This window comes from Ranitomeya imitator, chromosome 5, assembly GCF_032444005.1.
Source record: "Ranitomeya imitator isolate aRanImi1 chromosome 5, aRanImi1.pri, whole genome shotgun sequence".
Lineage (NCBI taxonomy): Eukaryota > Metazoa > Chordata > Amphibia > Anura > Dendrobatidae > Ranitomeya > Ranitomeya imitator.
The window spans coordinates 31,988,008-32,012,380 of record NC_091286.1 but is presented as its reverse complement, the minus strand read 5'-3'; the positions used below and the strand labels follow the sequence as shown (position 1 = coordinate 32,012,380).

Sequence of the window (24,373 nt, the reverse complement as noted above, 5' to 3'; positions counted from 1 at the left end):
GGCACTGGCAGGAAACAGCAGCAAGCTCAGGGATCTCATACCAGAATTCAAGATTCTGAATACGCCAGTGAATAAATAAATGTCTCATTTGTGTCTTTTGTGTTTCAATGTTCAAGAGGTGTTCTCACTATGAAATGTCAGTATCGTATGTCTCACAGAAGTAATATGGTTTCAGTAAATTATATTTATTGTGATAGAAGAACTACAACAATTTCCAATTTTGCTTTGAAATAGCAGCACAAGGCAACCGTGGTCCATGATGTCATGATGAGAAATAAGGTCCTATGTCCTGTCTGAATAGATGGTGGTCTCATCTATTAAAAGAAACAATGGAGAGATGGAAAGGCATGACTCTATTCCAATTTATGGAAATGTCAGAAAAAGCAAATGCACGATCGCTACCATTCATTCTCCATGGAGATGCAACTGCAATTGGTCATCTTATCAAATTTTACAGGTTTTTATAAGTTACATGTGACCTTTAGATATAAAAAATAAATAATATGGGAATATCCCTTTAAATAGTCACTTTAGTGACTTTATTTGATACATAATATTATAAATAGACAATCTGCGAATAAATGTATTTATATTGTTGTCTTAGCCATAAAACATCCCTCCAAAGTGACGGCCACTAGATGTAACTTGCTGTCCATTGCCTATTGTAAAAATGGATTGCACTTTACAACAGGCAGTAGACAGCACATTACAAAGAAGGGAGGCAAATAGTGGTCGCCACTTTGGAGGGATGTTTCATGGCTAAGACAACACTATTTATAAATAAAGTGATTTGCAGATTTTCTATTTATCACATCATCTGTCCACGTCTTCTCCACAGGTACAATTGTCCACTGCCTGTTGTAAAGTGTAATCTACCTGAAACAAAAGTGTAATCTACCAAGAAAATATGGGAATATCCCTTTAAATAGTCACTTTAGTGACTTTATTTGATAAATAATATTATAAATAGACAATCTGCGAATAAACGTATTTATATTGTTGTCTTAGCCATGAAATATCCCTCCAAAGTGACGGCCACTAGATGTAACTTGCTGTCCAGTGCCTATTGTAAAAATGGATTGCACTTTACAACAGGCAGTAGACAGCACATTACAGAGAAGGGAGGCAAATAGTGGTCACCACTTTGGAGGTATGTTTCATGCCTAAGACAACACTATTTATAAAGTGATTTGCAGATTTTCTATTTATCACATCATCTGTCCACGTCTTCTCCATATGTACAATTGTCCACTGCCTGTTGTAAAGTGTAATCTACCTGAAACAAAAGTGCAATCTACCAATAAAAGGAGACAAATTACAGAAAGTGGGGCAGATCTTTATCTCTTTGAAAGTAGGATCTTTTTTTCTTTGCTACTATTCCTTCTGTCAAATTGCCTCCAGCCATAACAGAAATGCAGGTCATAGGAAAATGGCCATTACAATAAATCCTGGAAAGTGTGAAAAAGGAAGAGAAACTGTTCACTTAAAAATAGTGAAGGGCAAATCACCTAGCTTGAAAATCATGCCAGTTCCTAGACTTAAACTGGTATGTGCACCAAAAACATCTGTAAACAGTTTTGCAGGATGAGGTCAGAAAGTACATGCTTTTAGTCTTTGGCAGAAGGGCAGGCACATTTGAAAACTTTTTAACAAAGTAGATCATTATAAATAAGGCGGATTTGTCACAATACCTTATATCTGGTCCATTAGGCCGTAGAGGAGATTGCCATGAGATAGCAATGAAATTTTCGCTAACCGGTATCACTGACAGGGGCTGGATGCCTTCAGGAGGTGCGGGCTGTGTGGTCCTATATGTAGGCAAGCTCTCGGTACACCCTCCATGATGGGTCGCCCCTCCGGAACAAGCCACAATGGTCACAGAATACTTTGTGTATGGGATTAGGCCTGACATTATATAGCTCATTACAGTCGGGTCGGTCAGAAGGATCCGAGGTTCTGGCATGCGAATCTCGTAGCTTAGTATGTTTCCATTAGGTAGGAGTGGAGGAATCCAAGCGACCTGAAATAAGGAGAATGATGGAGTCAAGACAAATTAGAGAAAATACAATTCCTCGTCACTTTCCGCGGAGTTACTACATAACGATTTTACAAAAAGGACAGTAATTTTATACAAAAATACACAGTATATACAACAATTAAATTGTAACACCAAAAAGATAAATTTGTGGGATAATTTATATCACAGGATGGACGGACCAGTTACTGGTATGTAAATGATAAAAAAGGCAACTACATTTTAAAACCATTTCAATGTATCCAGTGTGAAGCCTGAACCACACACAGAAATCCCAGCACTTACAGCCTCGGCTGACATCACTGAAGTTATTAATGGTCGTCTGATGAAGGTCCTGACGTGCTGAATGCACTTGGACAAATCATCAAGATCCGCTGCTGGCAGATCAGGTGCAATTGGACATGGGCAACAACATGAGGAGGGCTTCATGAGGGAAAGTCACACCAGTCCTACTCTTGGAATAATGGTGTGGGCCAACATAATGCACAGCAGCCGGACGTCTCTCGGCTTCTTTCAAGGTAGACTAACAGCTTGGCGTTACGTTGTTTTGGTGGTGGAACCAGTGGTGTGGCTATTTCTCCAACGTGCCCCAAGTGCCATCTTTCAATAGAACGACTCCAGGTCAAATGTTATTTGTGCTACTGTGAGCATGGTATAAATGTGCTACCATTGTCTGCACAGATTCAGGACTTGTCTGTCATCGAGCACATCTGGAACATCATTGGTCGGTAATTATACAGGAGCTGCCAGCAGAGGATCTTGATGATTTGCTTAAGTGCATTCAGCGCACCAGAACATTCCTCAGATGACCATTAGCAGCCTCACGGATAGCAGCCATGACTGTAAATGTCGGGATTTCTGCACGTGGCTCATACGCCATACTCAATGACTTTTTCTTCTTGGTGTTGCTATTTCAATGTTGAAGAGTGTATGTTACCATGTGAGATGATGATATACAGTGTAGATTATAAATGGATAGATCGAGAAAGATGGACAGATAGATAGATAGATGATAGATAATAGATAGATGATAGATAGATGGATAATAGATAGATGATAGATAGATAGATAGATAGTAGATAGAAAGATAGATAATAGATAAATAATAGATAGATAGATAGATAGATAATAGATAAATGATAGATAGATAGATAGATAGATAGATGGATAGATGCTGTAGATAATTAAATGGATGGACTATAACACTTCCCTTTGTGGCTACTGAGTCACCTAAGGAGAAGTCTTTTGAGGTCACAGTGCACTTAGCACCTCTGCATTTCAAGGACAACGTATAGCGGTGGCATGCTCAGGATTGGTAAAGTACACAGTGTTACGCTCTCTGGTTTTCCTAAGGCTCGTGGGCTTTCACTCTGTATCTTGGCAATGTAAAGCGTGAAAGCATCAGAGCTCATAAGAACGTATTCAGAGCGGCATAAGCAGTTTGCTCATGATTTGGTGATCAGGATTTATGTTGGAGAGGCGGCTATTGTGGAGCACGCAGTCAGACAGCACACGCACTGATATAAGCTCACTGAGATACTTATGAGGGGTCATTATCTGTTATACACAAGTCATTGAATAGTAACCTTGGGATACTTGGCTATCTGTGATTAAGATGTTTCCACAGACACTCTGCCCTCTGGTGATTCACAGTCTAATATGTCTGCTCTCTTTCAGCTGTACAGATATATTACAAGGTGCAGTTGGATGAATTCTGCAACAGGCACTTAATGACAGCCAAACGACGGTAGTAAACGAGAGGAAGAACTGTGTTGTGGGGTGTAGATGTCAAAAATCACATCAGTGGGTGATAAAAGATCTGTAAATTCAGAGGGTACTTATGTAATGTTCAAAAGTGGGCAGTTATGTCAGGATTAAAGAGGAGCAAATTTAGCAAAATTCTAATTCAGACAAGAAAGACAATTTGCTTGATTATGCTCTGAGGACTCTCCAGTCCCCTAAACAAATAAACGTAGGGTTTAAAAAAAAATGTGTCTATTCCTTTCGTCCTCTTCTAGGAACCTCCAGTCCTGTTTTCACAGAGGTCTTCGGTGCCTCCAGTTTTCTTCAAGAAACTTCCAGTCCTCCTTCATCTCCACAGAGGTCTTTGTGGCTCCGGTTTTCAATAAGGTAACTTACAGTCCTTCCATCTCCACAATGGTTTTCTGTGCCTCCAGTTCTCTTCTACGAGCTTCCAGTCCTTTTCCATCTCCACAGAGGTTTTTGTGCCACCAGTTCTCTTCTAGGAGCTTCCAGTCCTCTTCCATCTCCACAGAACTCTTTGTGCCTTCACTTATCTTCTAGGAGCTTCCAGCCCTCTTCCATCGCCATAATGGTAGTCGGTGTCTCCAGTTCTCTTCTAGGAGCTTCCAGTCCTTCTCCATTTCCACAGTAATCTTTGATCTCTCCAGTTCTCCTCTAGGAACTTCCAATTCTTTTCCATCTCCACAGTGGTCTTAGGTTTTTCCAGTTCTCTTCTAGGAGTTTCTGGTTTTCTTCCATTTCCAGAGTGGTGTTCTGTGCCACCAGCATTTACTAGTCTTTATGACATCATGACGTTGCAGGCCTACTCACATGTTCACATTGCGTGAGGCCTAGTCAGCGCTCCAAGTGCCAAAAACTGCTCTGGAGATGGAATAGGAACAAAGGCACCTAGTAGAGGACTGGAGAGCCTGACTGAGAGTTGAGCGGAGGGGGTGAGGTACTTTATATTTTTTTAACCCCTTCCCAGCACTTTGGAATTCACCATTTTCTCTGGATTTGCTCAAAGCAAATAGCAAAAAAAAAATTGAATGAAAAAAAAAAAGAGATTAGCGAGAATTTAAGGTGAAATCAACTTTTTTTGTAGGGTAGGAATATCAGGGAAAATTAGGGAGTTGTAGCTAGATTCTCTTTTATCTGGACCAAACATTTGATTTACTGCCTCTACCGTGCCTCTAAACTCTCATGGAAAGTGTTTTGTTCACACACCCTGGTACCAGGCCTGAAGGTCACATTCACCGATAGTACTAAGATGATATGTCTCATTATCTAGAGCCTACAGGAGACCAAAAGGTTATTATGCAAAGTCGGAGACTAGTACTATAAATTGCAAATGATATTTGATAGACCTTGTGACAGATTTTGTAGTAGGACCTCGGAGCTTCTTGGGTAGTTATGCCTCCCAAAAGCAAATAGGATCTTTTATATTCCAAGAGGTAATGTTATAGTGATGGGGCATCCCGATTGACACAGATGTTTTGGCTGCAATTTCTAGAAACAGGCGATCTGTCATCTAAATGGATCTCATTACATTTAGATATTGGAGAAATGTTTAAAAGTTTTAGCGTACAGTTAAACCAATGAAATCCTTTGGGGCAATAAGGAGCTTAGGAGTTACACTTTGTCCATCCATTAGACTCTCGAAGTTTAATGGTGGTCATAGACCTTCAGGAAATGAACGCTTTACCAGTTGTCCCTCCCAGCCCCCCACGTTCTTAATCACTAAGGAGAAAAGGTGGCTGCCAAACATCTCTGGTGGTGGCTTCTCTACCTTGAATTCTTCTTTCCTGTAACATGCGCTGTCGCTAGTGTTAGGACAGAAGATAAACTTCAATATAGGTATTTATGACCAGTTTAACCAACTATTATGTTAAAACCGGACAAGAATGCGATGCCAATGACAGTCTACAAAAAATGAATCAGTCATGTTGTATTTTTTATTACCTATTTCCCTGTATGGTGCGATTGTAGCTGAACATTTGCTTCTTGGCACAAGCCTACCCTATTGCTTTAACCTATACTGTAAAACTATAAGTGGAATTTTTCTATGTTCCTCCCCACTTTTTGAAAAGTGGTGAAAAAGAAGTAAAATACTAAAATGTCAAAAGCTTGCCTATTTTTCTGGGAAATTATAGTTTGGCGTGTTTATGTACATATCATTTGTACTAACAATCCAGTGTACAACTAAAGTTATGTGTATGGCCAACTTCAGGCTGGCATGAGAGCTCTCTTTTTTCTTTTTTAAGAGGTCTACTTTAGTATCTGCTCAACTTATCTCTTGAATGACTGATTGGAGAACCATTTCTTACGCTTTAAATCTAGGGGTGGATAGATAAAATTTCCCTTCCATGTTTACTGTGTTTCCCCTACCTGGTAGAGGGTCCTTTACCTCCTTCCATTCTGGGGGCATCTAGGCCCAGGTGAACCCTATGCCAATCATACATGTTCATCGTCTGCTCATTGTGCTTGACTTGGCTCCTTAGATAGACCGCCTTCCTCCAAAAATATCTTAGCCCAATTGTCTTCCTATTAGCTTTTTTTTTTTAATAAAAAAGGAGATTAGATTCTGTTGCCCACCATGTATACGGTATGATAGTGGTGTAACTGGAAGCTCGTGAGCCCCAATGCAAAATCTTCAAGGTATTGATATTGTTATAGGACTTTTTTGGGCACCTTTAGACTCCAGGGCCTGGGTGTAACACCTGCATCCACTATAGTTATACCCCTGGGGAATAATAACTGAATTCTGCATACAAGGATATATACTACATTGGTCCTACAAAAATAACAACAAGTATAGATTAAAAAAAAAAGTGAAATCAAATAAAAATACAATTAAAAAAAATCTAATTTTTGGACAATCCTTCTGTGTTCTCTCTCTCTGACTTCTGGCCACTCTTCTGTACAGCACTCAAGTATTCTTTGATGATCGATGTATGTGAATTTAATGTGTTTCCCCCAAGTGTTTTACTATCTTTCTATATCTGGACGGATGCCTACCTTTTCTATAAAGCTTTTGATGAAGTTCTAATGATGGCATGAAACACGTGGAGCTCTGTTTTACGGTCTATTCATTGATTTTTTTCGCAATAATGAAAGCAGCTTTTAAAATCACAGAGATCATTATCTTTTTTTTCCTTTTGCAGTTTTTTATATTTGCATTTTCTTCTGCTTGTCTTTAACCATTTTTCTGCAGGTTGGGGGCAGAGTTTTTGCCTTCTGCTGTGTATATGGGGATCTCGACATCAAATAGCTTTGATCTGCCAGTTTAACAGTATGAATTGACCTTACTAAATACATTTCTTTGATCTGCTTTTAAGCTGTTAATTAATTTTATGAGGCAAAATGATTTAAGTTTAGTGCTTTATTTTTGATACATTTTTTGTTGTTTTACCAGCTGAGATGTAGTAAAATATGTATTTTTTGCTTTTGCACCATTTTACACAATTTGTTTTCAGTCCCCGTTTAGGTGGGCACGGTTTTCAGTATCCAGAAATTTTCACCTAACTTATCTTTTGAGACTTTATGAAATGTTGCAACATTCTTGCACAATTATACTCCAGTATACCGATGGAGTTCAAAATCTGTCTCTTTCTTTTTCCTGGGCCCAGAAGACTAACATATGACATTTTAAAGCTTATTGAAAGGGTTGTGAAACATTTAATGCTAAAAAAAGCTCACATAAAGAAAAAAAAGCTCTAAAAAGAGAAAAGACACAAACAGTACATTAAAAAAAATACAAATGATAAATTGGGACCAATGTCTTTAATGTTAACCCTTCACTATCACTAGTATAGTTAGAAGGATTTTATTTAGGAATATTGATGCATTGATGGGCTGTGGTCCCCAAACAGAGACAAACCAGGGAACACTTAAACAACAGAATCTAATTTCAAGTAAATCAAACTTCTGTGAAATCAAACTGTCCACTTAGGAGGCAACACTGTTTGACAATCAATTTCACATGCTGTTGTGCAAATGGAATAGACAACAGATGGAAATTATTGGCAATTATCAAGACACACTCAATAATGGAGTGGTTCTGCAGATGGTGACCACAGACCACATCTCAGTACCAATGTTTTCTGGCTGATGTTTTGGTCACTTTTGAATGTTGGTTGTGCTTTCACACTCGTGGTAGCATGAGACGGACTCTACAACCACACAAGTGGCTCAGGTAGTGCAGCTCATCCAGGATGGCACATCAATGCGAGCTGTGGCAAGAAGGTTTGCTGTGTCTGTGTTTGAGCTTTCACAATGTGGTATTATCACTAAAGTACTACTAAACCTGCTGCCACGCCCTCGCCATTGATAGGTAGCTTTCTGACTATGCACAGTAAACTCGGGAAGCTACCAATCAGTGGTGTGGGTGGGGATATACAGAGCTCAGCATTCAGAGAACAGCTAGATCTGCTGGGGATTTATTATGATGGAATATAGGCTGAACTGGATGGACAAATGTCTTTTTTTCGGCCTTACTAACTATGTTACTATGTTACTATGTTACTATGCTGCAGAAAAAAAGTGATTTCGTCAAAACTACAGCAAGCAGGGTAGTAAGTGACACAGCTGGAATCAGAGTCTCTGCCCCTACATTAGTCTGCAAATAACTGGTGACAGATTCCCTTTCAGACCGTTGCTTTAAGCTGCACTTTGTGCTATTTTTTGTAACTAGACTTAAAAGAGTCACAAAATTGTCTATTTAAAGGGTCTACCTTAATGGTTCTTTAAACCTTGGCGAAATACGGAACATTAGTTAATTGCTGGCAAACCTTTCTATGCATCCTTGCAAGATATTACTTGGGACAAGGAAAATCAGCCTCGGCCAGACCCCTTTGGCAGCAGGATGAAAATTTGCACTCCCAATTCCTTTTCACATAAAATCCATCGTGAGGAGGGGGGGGGGCCTAATCCCACTGCATTTAATGTGGTTGCCTGACCTTGATCTGATGTAGACCAAATTAAGACTATATTCACACGCAGCTTTTTTTTCTGGTGCAAAACCTGCTGTTTTGGCAACAAAAATGCTGCATTCAAAAACGTCTGTTTTGCTGCTTTTTTCACTGCATTTCTGCAGTTTTTTTTTGCATTTTTTTATGCACTTTCTTATTGCTTTCTATGGGTGAAAAAGTGCTGCGAAAACGCTGAAAGAATTAACATGCTGCAGATAGTAAAAAAAAAAAAAACTCAGTCAGGGTGACGAAACAAAAAACAGGTGCAGGGGATTTCTGAAATCTCCAAGCTTTGACAGGTACTGTAAAATGCAAATTCTGTTACCATGCAGCTTCCCTGGCCTGCGCTCCAAACAAAAACTAGTCCTGGAGCGCTAGATACCACCTAGTCACCCAGACATTCTTCCCCTTCTTTTCCCTCATCCATCTCAGGGGCGCATGATTTGATACAAGCCTGATCTTCCTTTATGATGGCATAGTTCTTTTCACAGGAGGAGAGTTTCCGACTCAGGTAATGGACTGGATGTTCATCCCCATCTATTTCCTGTGACAGCACAGCTCCTAAGCCAACCTCGGAGGTGTCCGTCTGGAGCACGAACTCCTTAGGCTATGTTCACATTGCGTCAAGTACATGTCGTTAAACGGATCCGTTAAACGCATGTACAGAAAAGGAGCCAATTTGTCTTAAAAATCGGCGTCACGTTAACGCTTGCGTTAACGCATGTGACCGCGTTTTTCTCATTTGGATGTCCGTTAGCGAAGTATCGTTTGTTTGCGTTTGTCACTGTCAATAAAGTTGTTCTTTTTTTTTTCCTTTTGTCAGCGTCGGGTGTGGGTGCATACACATTCTCCATTTTGAAAGCATTGAGTGAACTTCTGCTAGCAAGATGTTTGTGTCTGAGCTGGTTAGATTTCGCTTGGTGCGGTTGCGACTTCGGCAGAGAAAGCGTAATTCGCGAAGGAGATATTGGATCCAGGAGAAATGTGTGGGAGGGATATTCCTCCTTTAATGGCCGAAATCATATTTCCTGTCACATGACCACATGGACCACCCTCAAACGCTATTAAAACGTATGGTCCTATTTGGAAATTTTTCATGATTTGCGTCTGGCTGCGTTTGCCATAGCCTTCTATGGCAGAATGAACGCTTCCGTTAGTATTGCGTTAGCTTGGCCGGACCCAAAAACGCTGCAAGCCGCGTTCCAAGGTCCGTCAGAAAAAAACGTTATGTGACAAACGCATGCCAATTTTGGCATGCGTCACGATGCGTCAGACAATGCAAGTCTATGGGCGCGTTAGTATGTGCGTTATATTGCATTTTCAGTACTTAAAAACGTGTCCGTTAGGCCTCTTTCACACTTCAGTCTTTTGGCGTCAGTCACTACCGACATAGTGACGGTTTGACGGATCCGTCACAATTGTTGCGAAAACGGTTCTAACGGATCCGTTTTTTTGACGGATCCGTTACTTGGGGGTTGTCTGGGAGAAGTATCTACTTTTTGGAGCATGCGCAATTGAAAAAACGGATTGGGGCGACGGATCCGCCGAAAAAACTGTTGCGGCGGATCCGTCGCCCATAGGCGGCCATTCTATGGAATGGCGGACGCGACGGATCCGTCGCGATCCGCCATTTCGGCGGTGACAAAAAACGTTTCAATGTCCGTCTATTTTCAGAAAACGTCCGCCAAATTTCGACGGATCCGTCGCATGGCGGATGGAACGGACGACCATCCGTCACAATCCGTCACTAATGCAAGTCTATGGGAAAATAACGGATCCGTCAAAAAAAATGACGGATCCGTTATTTGAGGAAAATGGCGGTTTTAGACTGATGCCAAATAACTGAAGTGTGAAAGAGGCCTTAGACGGACTCACCTAGCGCAATGTGAACCTAGCCTTAGTGAAGTTAGATGTGACCATGACCGGCTGTTTGCATAGAGCCAGCTTCAAATCCTGGAATGCCATTGCCATCTTTGTGCCCTTAAGAAGATCGGTCAGGAGGGGTTGGCTATCATGATGAAGTTTGGGATAAATTGCCAATAGTATCATAGGATTCCCAGAAATGCCTACACTTGGATTCTACTAATAAACCTGATTTTATCAAAACAAGAGCAAGCAACAACAAAAAAAGCAAAAATGTAATAATCAGAGGACATTTTTATTGCTTAAATTCCTGTGGACGCCGGCAGAAAACATGATAAAAAGCAGCTAAAAAAAAGGCAACGATTGCGCAATGTGTGAACACGACCTCAGTGAAGCTGTTTGCAGGTTAATCTGTCATGTTTAATGGAACTGTTTTTGGGAAGAAAATAAATGAAAATAACAATTCTGTTTTTGATTTTTCAGTTATATTTCCACACGTGTGGTTTTTTTTCTTTATCTAATTTAGAGGTAAAATAGAATTTATGAAATTCATGGGAACATTTTATAAACTTTTTACTCTTTTTCAAATGTACCATTTTTTTCTCCCATTAATGGCTTTTACTCTATGATCGATTAATCTCTTGTATATTAAACGGTATTATTACCAGCATATTGTGCCGGTCAGTGCAGCCAATGGGATGATAGAGGTACGTATTCTTCTTTTTACCACTGTACCACATAGATGCTACAATTGCCACTGACTGCAGCATCTAAGGGGTTGAACAATTGGAATCGTAGCTAGTCGTGGCCCCGCAGTTAATGGCACGGGCTCAGTTCCTGAGTACTCTAACAATGGTTCACAGAAAGGGTTAAAGAAGTTAATCCAGCGTTAGGAAAGGTTGTCCGTTTGCTCCAGATATAGCGCCACTTCTGTCCACAGGCCTTGTCTGGTATTACAGTTTTGAAATAGAGCTGAGATGTAATACCTGACTCAACCAATGCACAAAGATGACGCTATTTCTGAAGGGGGAAAAAAAGCAGATGTCTTTTAATAACACAATTATTTTCTTGCCACGCAAAACTAATTAACATAAAATAATATGACAAATTGGGAGGTGTTAGGCCCTGCAATAAATATACCATAATGACAAATATTTGTGTTCACTTAATGGCCGTAAATTAAGTTGGAAGAATCTGAGACAAGTCGAAATTGATGGCCTTGGCTTGACGTAAAAACCGAAGACATTTGGATTTAATAGGGGTCATTAAATGCGTGAAGCAAGTCTACAGCCTCAATGTCAGTACATGATGTGTGGAAACGTAAAACACACACGACCGCCACCTGAGGAGCTGAGAGCTGTCAGCAATTTTTTAATATCCGCTATTATTTCAATATTTTGCAAACCACTCCCGAAAAGACAATGTCGCCATAACCGATATTCTTTATACAAGGGTTGGAAAAACAAGGCTATTTACTTCCAGAAACAGCACCACACCTGTGTATGGGTTGGGTCTGGTATTGCAGTTCAGGTCTGCCGGTCCCCTATCTTCCTCATACTGTAGGTGGTGTTGAGCTCCATCTCAATTGGAAAAAACAGTTTCCTAGCTCAGTCGACTGGCCAGTATAGAACAAGACAGCTGCAGCCAGTAAGTGATCAACTGATGACCCTCAATGGTCTCCAGGCTTCCTCTTCCAGTGGGAGGAATGAGGATGGAGAAGCCAGTGGTGAACTTTTATGGAGGAACAATAGGGGATTGTTATGGAAGAAAAGTGGGGACTGGCATGGAGGATCAGTGGGGGATTGGTATGGAGGAGCAATAGTGGAATAGCATGTAGGAGCAGTGGGCAATCGGTATGGAGGAGCAGTGGGGGATTGGTATAGAGGAACAGTGGGAGATAGGTATGGAGGAGCAGTGGGGGATTGGTATGGAGGAGCAGTGGGGGATTGGAATGGAGGAGCAGTGGGAGATTGGTATGGAGGAGCAGTGGGGGATTGGAATGGAGGAGCAGTGGGAGATTGGTATGGAGGAGCAGTGGGGGATTGGTATGGAGGAGCAGTGGGAGATAGGTATGGAGGAGCAGTGGGTGACTGGTATGGAGGAGCAGTTAGGGATTGGAATGGAGGAGCAGTGGGGGATTGGTATGGAGGAGCAGTGGGGGATTTGTATGAAGGAGCAGTGGGTGATTTGTATGAAGGAGCAGTGGGTGATTTGTATGGAGAAGCAGTGGGTGATTTGTATGGAGGAGGAGTGGGTGACTGGTATGGAGGAGCAGTGGGTGATTTGTATGGGGGAGCAGTGGGGGATTTGTATGAAGGAGCAGTGGGTGATTTGTATGAAGGAGCAGTGGGTGATTTGTATGGAGAAGCAGTGGGTGATTTGTATGGAGGAGGAGTGGGTGACTGGTATGGAGGAGCAGTGGGTGATTTGCATGAAGGAGCAGTGGGCGATTTGTATGGAGGAGCAGTGGGTGACTGGTATGGAGGAGCAGTGGGTGATTTGTATGGAGAAGCAGTGGGGGATTGGATGGAAATTATTTTTATTTTACCACCCATTTTAAAAAAGTCCATGTACAATCCCTTTAAACACTAATAACAAAAATATTCTTTAATTGGCACCAATAGATAAAAGTAAACTAGCTTCTCTTTTTTCTCTAGCAAAAAAGCAATAATACATTACATACTTATCTCTGCAATTAAAACAAAAAGTCTAAAAATCCCTTTTGTCTATTTTAAATGTCTATTTTGTCTATTTTGCATTTTGTCTTCACAGGCTGATCGCCTCGCACTCCTACAAATGAGCTGCGCTTTGTGTTCTGCTGATCAAACCAGTGTAGCAGTGCATTTGGCATATGTACAAGACTATATTCACAGAAGCATGTGCCTGTTTACACAAAAGACGCTTCAAAGCTACAAAAATCCCTCTTGTTTGGTTACACTAATTTCCCTTGAATGAAGTTTTGTACGCAAGCCAAAACAATAGTAGTTATCCAGCCCTCCAGAGCTCGATCCCACATGGATTCTAGAAATAATTGAAAACTTCATAGGTAGTCCGGGAAGCCTCACGTCTTTTTTTTTAATATCACATTAGGACTTTTTATGTGTGATTAAGGACAGAATAATGCGTCCATTATAGCAAATCAATCACATTTTGGTCCTTTTGAACTGTGAACAGAACTTTATCAATGATCAAACACTTACCGTTGTCTATTCTCTTGGAAAGCTCAATATCTGTTGGCCAAATAAGCTCGTTGGGCCACAGTTTTCCCTCTGACCACCACTCCCCAATACACATGCACACAAATTTTGGCTGATCATGCATTTGTTCTCATTAGGGAGAATAAAAAAAAGAGAAAAGGATTGGGCATGTTGAAATCTAACAGCCTCATCTTACTTTCCTTTCTTGTCTTTCATTGCTGGAGAGTTGAAGATCTGATTTTGGGACAAAAACGCCCACACATAGAGCAGTATCTCCTGGTAAGGTTAGTAAAAGGCAGGACTATGCGCTCACCTGGCTGTATTGTGTGAAGGCATAACACCTGTAGACGCATATAAATGCTACTGCAGCCCCATGGATAGAGAAGAAAAGCTTCTTTCAGATGAATAATAGTAGATGAGGAGCATTTTGCGTTCCAAAATGGTTCTTTATTGTGCCAACACGTTTTGGCACCATTCTCAAGGTAAACAAACAAGTAAGAAGCTCTAGCCCGAAACGCGTTGGGACAATAAAGGAGCAATTTGCAAGGCTTCTCATCTACCACCTGTTCAACATGATATCATCCTCCTCTACTATTGTTGGAGAGTTTGATCGCCCACCTGCATGTTTACACAGAAAGTCAGTCAAGATTTACTGCACATGGTCATCTTTAGAGTGGCATAGTACAAGTTAGACTTTCTGAAACATTTGGTTCTTAAAGGGTTTAGTTAGATGCTCACCTGCATCTTTCCATATGGTGGAACCACATTATGTTTTTTTTCATAAATATACATTGATGCACTTTCTTTTAGATAGGCTGTCAATGACAAAATCAATAGGTGAGCCATTCCCAAAAATCCACTCCAGTAGTATGAAGGGGTTATGGTACTCTCCGGAGCACTCAGATCCGTTTGATGGAATTGATAAGGGCTACAGTACCAGGCACAGCCATGCGTAGAGACTAGCCAATGTGGATAAGCACAGCACTCCTGAAAGCACTGTGATGCCTTCATTCTCTTGGTCACTACTGCTTTTTAATGAGTCATACCCCCTCCAATACCAAATTGATGGTCTAGAGTAGTGTTCCCAACTCCAGTCCTCAAGAGCAACCAACACATCATGTTTAAGGACTTCCTTATTATTGAACAGGAGTTAGAATTGTCACCTGGCCAATACTGAAGAAATCCTGAAAACATGATCTGTTGGTGGCTCTTGACGACTGGAGTTGGGGAACACTGGTCTAGAGTAAGGATGAGCCATTGATATACTATATATTTCTGGAAAACTCTTTGCACACAACATAAAAATCTACTTTGTTTTTAGCTTGGTCATAATATTATAATTATTGGAAGATGACGTGGACTAGCATAGCTTCTGGCTATCAAAGTGAGCTCAAAGCTGATGACCAATTGTCAAGGTCATCCCATAGTCACTACAGCTACAGCTACAGATAAAACAAAAAGATTGGTACCCTTCTTGTCTACTTTACCTTTGCTGTGTATGGACCTAATATGGTGACTTCTGGTGGCTGAACTCCCACCGGTCTTGATGGTCTTGTTGTAACCTCCACCCATTTACTGTAATTTGTTCCCCCGTTATAAGTTGTAGCCACCATTCTATATTCATATGTCGTCCATGGATTAATGTCACTTCCTTGATCTATATGTTTCATTTGGTGGTTCCCCGGTACTGTCACTATCATGTTCACATGTTCAGTGCCTTTGAGCCGTCTCTCAATACTGAAGCTTTGTATTAAACCATTTGGGAAGAGTGGAGGTCTCCAATTTACTGTGACAGATGTGGAGCTATCAGAACGGAGATTGGGTGGTAGAACATCGTTTGGTGCATCTGGAAGGGTCTGTATGACCAGTGACTCCTTCGACAGGGAACACCCTGCCGAGGTGCATCCTTCCAGCAGATACCGGTAACCTGTGTGCGGGCTTAAACCATGCAATGTCTGACTTGTTCTGTTTCCCGGCACAGTCACCTCTAGGCTTCCATTTCGGTAAATGTTGTAATGGGTTAGTATTCCATTAGGTTTTGTTGGGTGTTGCCAGGTAATGGTTATCCATCTGGACTTCATTTGGGAGAGTCGTGGTGGGTTAATGGATCCGGGCTCTGTAAATGTTTAAAGATACATGGCATTACATATTTTATTAATAACATAATATATCATGGTAACAAGTCAAATAATTGTAATTGTCCTTATAACATGCAGTACCATGCCTAACCACATGGTGCGCCATAACGAGAAAACAATCAAGAGATGGAAAGAGTTGAAAGTACCTCTGGGCAATCGCATTATCAGAAAATTCTGAAGGGTCTCCTAGTAGATCCTAGTATAACAGCTAAATGCAAATGGTGTCATGCAATAAAATTGTGCAAAAAGTGCACCTGGTTGGCAGTGAAGGAAATATATATATATGTATATATATATATATATACATATATATATATATATATATATATGTATATATATATATATATACATATATATATATATTTCTACGTAAGAGCCCTAAATAAATGCACGAGGATGAATAAATTATACTTTGGTTGAATTTATAAAACTATTTTTGAAAATCATTGAATTTATTTCTATTAAATAAAAACAAAAAACACTAACCCACAGGGGCAGCCTGACTTTTTGGGAAATCAGTAAAAGCCCATGGACCCATGGTCAGAAATGTTGAACCACTTCTTGGTCAGTTATAGCTCTATTCTGAGTTTTCTGATAATGGCCTTATTATTATGACTCCAAGATTTATGGGGTCATAATAGGGCACACACAGAGGTGCAAAGGGCATTACTGTACCTCTACCGCCTTCCGATTAATACTGAGACAAAGGTTTTTATTTTATTGGTTTCCATGAGGATCAGTCAGAAAAATAAACACTGAGGCACGGTTCATCAGATGCTAAAATATGGAGTTTTCCAAACCTTCTAGAGAAGAAAAGCTCCAACATATGGCACTCAACGGAGCCTTAATATAAAAGCTTGTGCGGGATCATAGGAGACCGAAAGAGATAAGTGGTTTGTGAATGTTTGTGAATGCATATTAACTCAAATTATTATTATAGCTATTGGTAAGGGGCCGTTATTTCAAAGGGGTCCATATCCCAACCAGTCTGCACCTACTAATCTAAGGTTAAATTCTGTCTCTATTGGATACCACTCACATATGGTCTTAATTTATATCCCGAAAGTTTATATCACCTATGCAGAACTAAGGTCATCGTAAAGACATGTAAGGATGGTGGACTATTGTTGTATGCTCCTCTGTACAAAAAAAATAGATATCTGAACAAATTCTCTATGTACATTCACCCATATCATACTAGCTAATGTTTCATGATGCTTGGTTGGGAGGTTTTTTAGGGAGGGTTTAGATCTTCCCATGCACTCAATCTGCATTAGGTTAGGATCATGATTACCAATCTGGTTCCTCCAAGACTAGAACATTTGCATGGTTGTTTGTGCAGAGTTTGTGGACTATTGTATAGGACTCATCAGAGAGTGGCCTGTGATGAACTGTGGAGAGTGGTCAGGAGCATAGAATAACAGAGGAGTTGTAAAGTGGGTGGTGAGCAGATGATTGACTGCTGGTGGCCAGGGGCTGAGATGGGCCTGTTTATGCCCATTATGCATTTCCGCTTAAAAGTTGATGGCCAGTGTGGTCAGGACTTTGATAAACTGCGTTTTGGCCTAACTTGATCTTGAGAAGATCTAGATGAAGGCTTGTTTGGCTGTAGGAGGGCGGTTCTGTGGTAGAAGTGTTTTCGGGATAGAGACATGAGAGAAACTGTTAAATAGGCCAGTTTCATACATCTAACTTTCTCTCTGAGTATTTGAATATGGCCTGGGATGTCAAGACTGAATGCCGGTTATTTGACCCAAATTCAGCAGCCTCACATATGCTCATGTGACTGTTGAATTTGGGACCAGAGACCTCCATCCATCCAGTTTGGAAATTGGGGTCTTTGCTTGGACAGATAAAGTCCAATGTTGTGGATCACACTGCATTTGTATTCGGAGCCTCAAGAGCTGACTTTTCAATTACTTAATTTCTAAGGCTGTACAGAATCAACTGCAAGTTTCTTCATCTTAGCTCATCAGCAGTGAGGTTGTTGAGTATGGGTGAGGAGCTTTGCTGAGGGTCCGGTGACGGACATCGTGACCTGTGAAGTGTACAACCAGCCTTAAATATGAAATCCTTGAGAACTGAGCTCTTAATGCCTAGGATCTGTGGGTAATTTGAATCCCATCAGTCTATGTTACTAAGTAAACCGTACATCATGCCGCAGCTTCATCAGTTAACCAGTCATTATAAAGAGTAAACTGTACCTCCTGCCGTGGCTTCAGGTGTCAACCAGTCATTATAAAGAGTAAACTGTTCCTCCTGCCGCGGCTTCAGGTGTTAACCAATCATTATAAACTGTAAACTGTACCTCCTGCTGCAGCTTCAGGTGTCAACCAGTCATTATAAAGAGTAAACTGTTCCTCCTGCCGCGGCTTCAGGCGTTAACCCGTCATTATAAACTGTAAACTGTACCTACTGCTGCAGCTTCAGGTGTCAACCAGTCATTATAAAGAGTAAACTGTTCCTCTTGCCGCGGCTTCAGGCGTTAACCAGTCATTATAAACTGTGCCTCCTGCCGCGGCTTCAGGCGTTAACCAGTCATTATAAACTGTGCCTCCTGCCGCAGCTTCAGGTGTTAACCAGTCATTATAAACTGTAAACTGTACCTCCTGCCGCGGCTTCAGGCATTAACCAGTCATAAAGAGTAAACTGTGCCTCCTGCTGTGGCTTCAGGTGTTAACCAGTCATTATAAAGAGTAAACTGTACCTCCTGCCGTGGCTTCAGGTGTTAACCAGTCATTATAAAGAGTAAACTGTGCCTCCTGTCGCGGCTTCAGGCGTTAACCAGTCATTATAAACTGTACCTCCTGTCGCGGCTTCAGGCGTTAACCAGTCATTATAAAGAGTAAACTGTGCCTCCTGTCGCGGCTTCAGGCGCTAGTCATTATAAAGAGTAAACTGTGCCTCCTGCCCTGGCTTCAGGCGTTAACCAGTCATTATAAAGATTAAACTGTGCCTCCTGCCGTGGCTTCAGGCGTTAACCAGTCATTATAAAGAGTAAACTGTGCCTCCTACCGCGGCTTCAGGCGTTAACCAGTCATTATAAAGAGTAAACTGTACCTATTGCTGTGGCTTCAGGCGTTAACCAGTTATTGTAAAGAGTAAACTGTATCTCCTGCCGCGGCTTCAGGTGTTAACCAGTTATTATAAAGAGTAAACTGTACCTCCTGCCGTGGCTTCAGGCGTTAACCAGTCATCATAAAGAGTAAACTGTACCTCCTGCCGTGGCTTCAGGTGTTAACCAGTCATTATAAAGAGTAAACTGTACCTCCTGCCGTGGCTTCAGGTGTTAACCAGTTATTATAAAGAGTAAACTGTGCCTCCTGCCATGGCTTCAGGCGTTAACCAGTCATTATAAAGAGTAAACTGTGCCTCCTGCCCTGGCTTCAGGCGTTAACCAGTTATTATAAAGAGTAAACTGTACCTCCTGCCGTGGCTTCAGGCGTTAACCAGTCATTATAAAGAGTAAACTGTACCTCCTGCCGCGGCTTCAGGTGTTAACCAGTCATTATAAAGAGTAAACTGTGCCTCCTGCCGCGGCTTCAGGCGTTAACCAGTCATTATAAAGAGTAAACTGTACCTCCTGCCGTGGCTTCAGGCGTTAACCAGTCATTATAAAGAGTAAACTGTACCTCCTGCCGCGGCTTCAGGTGTTAACCAGTCATTATAAAGAGTAAACTGTACCTCCTGCCGCGGCTTCAGGTGTTAACCAGTCATTATAAAGAGTAAACTGTACCTCCTGCCGCGGCTTCAGGCGTTAACCAGTCATTATAAAGATTAAACTGTGCCTCCTGCCGCGGCTTCAGGCGTTAACAAGTCATAAGACGCTAATCATCCAACATATGAATGTTTTACGCGCTCCAAATAATAACATCCTAACCGTCTGCTATAAAGCTCGCAAATATGAGCGTATATTTTAATTTTACGATACCTCCCGTTGATGCATTGTATCGGTGGCGGCTCCATTGTTACTATTTGTGATTCTAATCCACGTTCAGCCATTTATCTACTCCCTGTTAATATTGTAGGTGATTTTTTATTGTGACTGTGACAGAAGCTGCCGATTTAGCGCTTTTACCCACTGATAAATAAACAATGCACAGATCTGACCTTTGGGTTAACAGGTTTTTATGCCTCTTCCACTCAGCACTCTAACAGATTCAATTACCATAAAGGTTCAAGAGCCAGGATGAATACTGAAAAAGAGCAACCATATGCCTGCCTAGGTGTTGTGCAACAGCAAATACTCTCTGGGGGCCCCCCGGAGAGATGGCTTAATTGTAAATAATTCCGCCACGCGACACAATCAAGTCACCTTGAATGCAAAAGCCTCAGTCTGTGGAGGGAAAAGTGTTATTTAAGCTTTACTGGGCTGCGTTAAATTCTGCAATTTGAAGGGCTGTTAAGTTTTTCAATTGAAATTTCATTTAAAATGCAGGTGCCTTTTATTATATCGAAGCTTTACTGCTCTCTAGGTACAAGCAAGAACACGGTGCAATAACACCAGTCTGCCTCAATCACTGATCAGCGGAACAGCTGTAATTCGAGGACATTTAGCATTCTTATAAACCACATCCTGATAAGTCAAAATTGCTACGGCAGATCAGGGAAATAGTATCGCCTTCATTTTTTTTATTTTTTTGCCCAGAGCAAGTTTTGACATTTATGTGAATATTTTTTTTTTCTCCGTTCCGTATGTGTGTCTGAGAGCAATAGATTTTATTATATATCTTAAAATATAGGTATACTTGTATTTGGTAATTGTTTGGAGCAACGTTGGTTTTTTTTGGGGTTTTTTTAAAGCTTCAAATGTCAGGGGTTTAAAATGTCACAAAAAAGATGTCAAATGTGGAATTTGGGAATGTTTATTATTATATATAGAGCGCATATAATGCAGGATGGGGGCCACGAGCAACGAGTGAAGGTTTTCTTATGACTCTTGGTCAGAGTCTGACCTTCCTCGGGGAGCGGCAGGATGATGGGCGATGATGAGGATTTAACTCCTGAGAAGGAGCTTGGCGGAAGAGAAGCCGAATAAACCAGTACTGAATACAATCAGATAGTTCTATAATTTACAGAATAAATTGACTGAGAGGTGAGAACCCCTTTCCTATCCTTTGTGGCAGCACAACCTCTCAAGACAATGCAGTAAGGTCTTAAAGGGAAGCTGTCAGCAGCATTTTACATATGAAAGTAGGGGTATGGCCATATAGCTGCTTGTCTCCCAATAAAAATGATACCTTTCATGTAGAGATCCAATGTGCCAGTCATGAGAAATCAAGCTTTGAAGTCATATGCAAATCAGACCGAAAGAGAACTGGGGGTGTGTCAGTGTTCTTAGACTGCTTCCTCTAAGTGCAGTCTCATGAGCATACGCGCTAGATTTCTCGCGACTGGCACATCAGATTTTTCTAAAGAAGGTGTGAATTTTCTTAGAGAGGAAATGACTATACAGCCACACCACTAGTTCTATATGTAAAAATGTGTGGACAGGTTCCCTTTAAGCTGGCTGTTACTGCTGATATTTTTGTGGAAATTAAAAATCTGAAAAGTGGGGCGTGCAATATTATTCAGCCCCTTTGCTTTCAGTGCAGCAAACTCACTCCAGAAGTTCATTGTGGATCTCTGAATGATCCAATGCTGTCCTAAATGCCTAATGATGATAAATATAATCCACCTGTGTGTAATCCAGTCTCCATATAAATGCACCTGCCCTGTGATAGTCTCAGGGTTCTGTTTGAAGCACAGAGAGCATCATGAAGACCAAGGAACACAACAGGCAGGTCCGTGATACTGTTGCGGAGAAGTTTGAAGCCGGATTTGGATACAAAATGATTTCCAAAACTTTAAACATCCCAAGGAGCACTGTGCAAGTGATCATATTAAAATGGAAGGAGTATCATACCACTGCAAATCTACCAAGACCCGGCCGTCCCTCTAAACTTTCATATCAAACAAGGAGAAGACTAATCAGAGATGCAGCCAAGAGGCCCATGATCACTCTGGATGAACTGCAGAGATCTACAGCTGAGGTGGGACAGTCAGTCCATAAGACAACAATCAGTTGTACAGTGCACAAATCTGGCCTTTATGGAAGAGTGGCAAGAAGAAAGCCATTTCTCAAAGATATCCATAAAAAGTGTCGTTTAAAGTTTGCAACAAGCCACCTGGGAGACACACCAAACATGTGGAAGAAGGTGCTCTGGTCAGACAGATGAAACCAAAATCGAACTTTTTGGCAACAATGCCAAACGATATGTTTGGTGTAAAGGCAACACAGCTCATCACCCTGAACACACCATCCCCACTGTCAAACATGGTGGTGGCAGCATCATGATTTGGGCCTGCTTTTCTTCAGCAGGGACAGGGAAGATGGTTAAAATTGATGGAAAGATGGATGGAGCCAAATACGGGACCATTCTTGAAGAAAACCTTTTGGGAGTCTGCAAAAGATCTGAGACTGGGATGGAGATTTGTCTTCCAACAAGACAATGATCCCAAACATAAAGCAAAATCTACAATGGAATGGTTCACAAATAAACGTATCCAGGTGTTAGAATGGCCAAGTCAGAGTCCAGACCTCACAATCGAGAATCTGTGGAAAGAGCTGAAAACTGCTGTTCACAAACGATCTCCATCAAACCTCACTGAGCTCGAGCTGTTTGCCAAGGAAGAATGGGCAAGAATTTCAGTCTCTCGATGTACAAAACTGATAGAAACATACCCCAAGCGACTTGCAGCTGTAATCGCAGCAAAAGGTGGTGCAACAAAGTATTAAGTTAAAGGGTCCGAATAATATTGCACGCCCCACTTTTCAGTTTTTGAATTTCCACAAAAATTTAAAATAACCAATAAATTTCGTTCAACTTCACAATTGTGTTCCACTTGTTGTTGATTCTTCACCAAAATATTACATTTGGCATCTTTGTGTTTGAAGCATGATATGTGGGAAAAGTTTGAAAAGTTCCAGGGAGCCGAATACTTTCGCAAGGCACTGTATTATATAGAGTCAATACAAACAGAGTGATCTATTTCACGTGTTTATTTCTGTTAATGTTGATGATTATGGCTTAGAGCCAATGAAAACCCAAAAGTCATTATCTCAGTAAATTAGAATACTTTATAATACCAGCTTGAAAAAATGATTTTAAAATCCAAAATGTTGGCCTACCAAAATGTATGTTCAGTAAATGCACTCAATACTTGGTCGGGGCTCCTTTCGCATCAATTACTGCATCAATGCGGCATGGCATGGAGGTGATCAGTCGGTGGCACTGCTGAGGTGTTATGGAAGCCCAGGTTGCTTTGATAGCAGCCTTCAGCTCGTCTGCATTGTTGGCTCTGGTGTCTCATCTTCCTCTTGACAATACCCCATAGATTCTCTATGGGGTTAAGGTCAAGGGAGTTTGCTGCCAATCAAGCCCAATGATACTGTTGTTTATAAACCAGGTATTGGTACTTTTAGCAGTGTGGACAGGTGCCAAGTCCTGCTGGAGAATGATATTTCTATCTCCAAAAAGCTAGCCGGCAGAGGGAAGCATGAAGTGCTTTAAAATTTCCTGGTTGACGGCTGCTCTGACTTTGGTCTTGATAAAACACAGTGGACCTACACCAGCAGATGACATGGCTCCCCAAACCATCACTGATTGTGGAGACTTCACACTAGACCTCCAGCAGCTTGGATTGTGGCCTCTCCACTCTTCCTCCAGACTCTGGGACCTTGATTTCCAAATGAAATGCTAAATTTACTTTCCTTCTGGCGTGTGTCAATAATTGCCTTCTGTCAAGTCAGCAGTCTTCCCCATGATTGTGGATCCTACTGAAACAGACTAAGGAGCCTTTTTAAACACATGAAATAGATCACTCTGTTTGTAATGACTATATAATATATGAGTTTCACTTTTTGTATTGAAGAACTGAAACAAATTCACTTTTTGATGATATTCTAATTTTGTGAGAAGCACCCGTATATACAATGCATCCTATTTTAGCACCAATCGCAGACTTTTAACCACCTAAATGCTGCCGTGAGTAGGAATGGCATCATCTACATGGTAAACAGAAAGGGGACTTTATTTGTGACCCCATTGGCACAATGGCATGGTCCTGATGGTTGCAATGGCAATTTTAGGCCAAGTAATGGGGCTACTGGGTCCAGTTATGGCAACCTGCTAAGAAGTAAGTAACATTTTACTCGAAAAAAATGTAGTTTTTCATTCTATTCCAATATGTTTTGTTTTAATTTCTCTAAAGCACCTGAAGGGTTAACAAACTATTCCCTAACAGAGCTTCGGGGGGCGCAATCTTTAAAACGGTGTCAGTTTTTGTGGATTTAAAAATATATCCGCCCCTCAAAGTCACTTCAAAATTCAATAGATTGGTAAAAAAAAGTTTTATAAATTTCCCTTAAAAAAATGGAATTGCTGC

General features: G+C 41.0%; 1 protein-coding gene across 1 annotated transcript in view; it reads right to left on the bottom strand.

The window, feature by feature from the left end:
* Positions 1–24,373, bottom strand: part of USH2A (usherin) — an 824,795-nt gene that overhangs the window by 271,083 nt on the left and 529,339 nt on the right. The window contains exons 48-49 of the mRNA XM_069726496.1: positions 15,296–15,924; positions 1,692–2,020 (exon numbers count right to left, since the gene is read on the bottom strand). Of these exons, the coding sequence (XP_069582597.1) occupies positions 1,692–2,020; positions 15,296–15,924 (958 nt within the window). The remainder of the gene's footprint in view (positions 1–1,691; positions 2,021–15,295; positions 15,925–24,373) is intronic.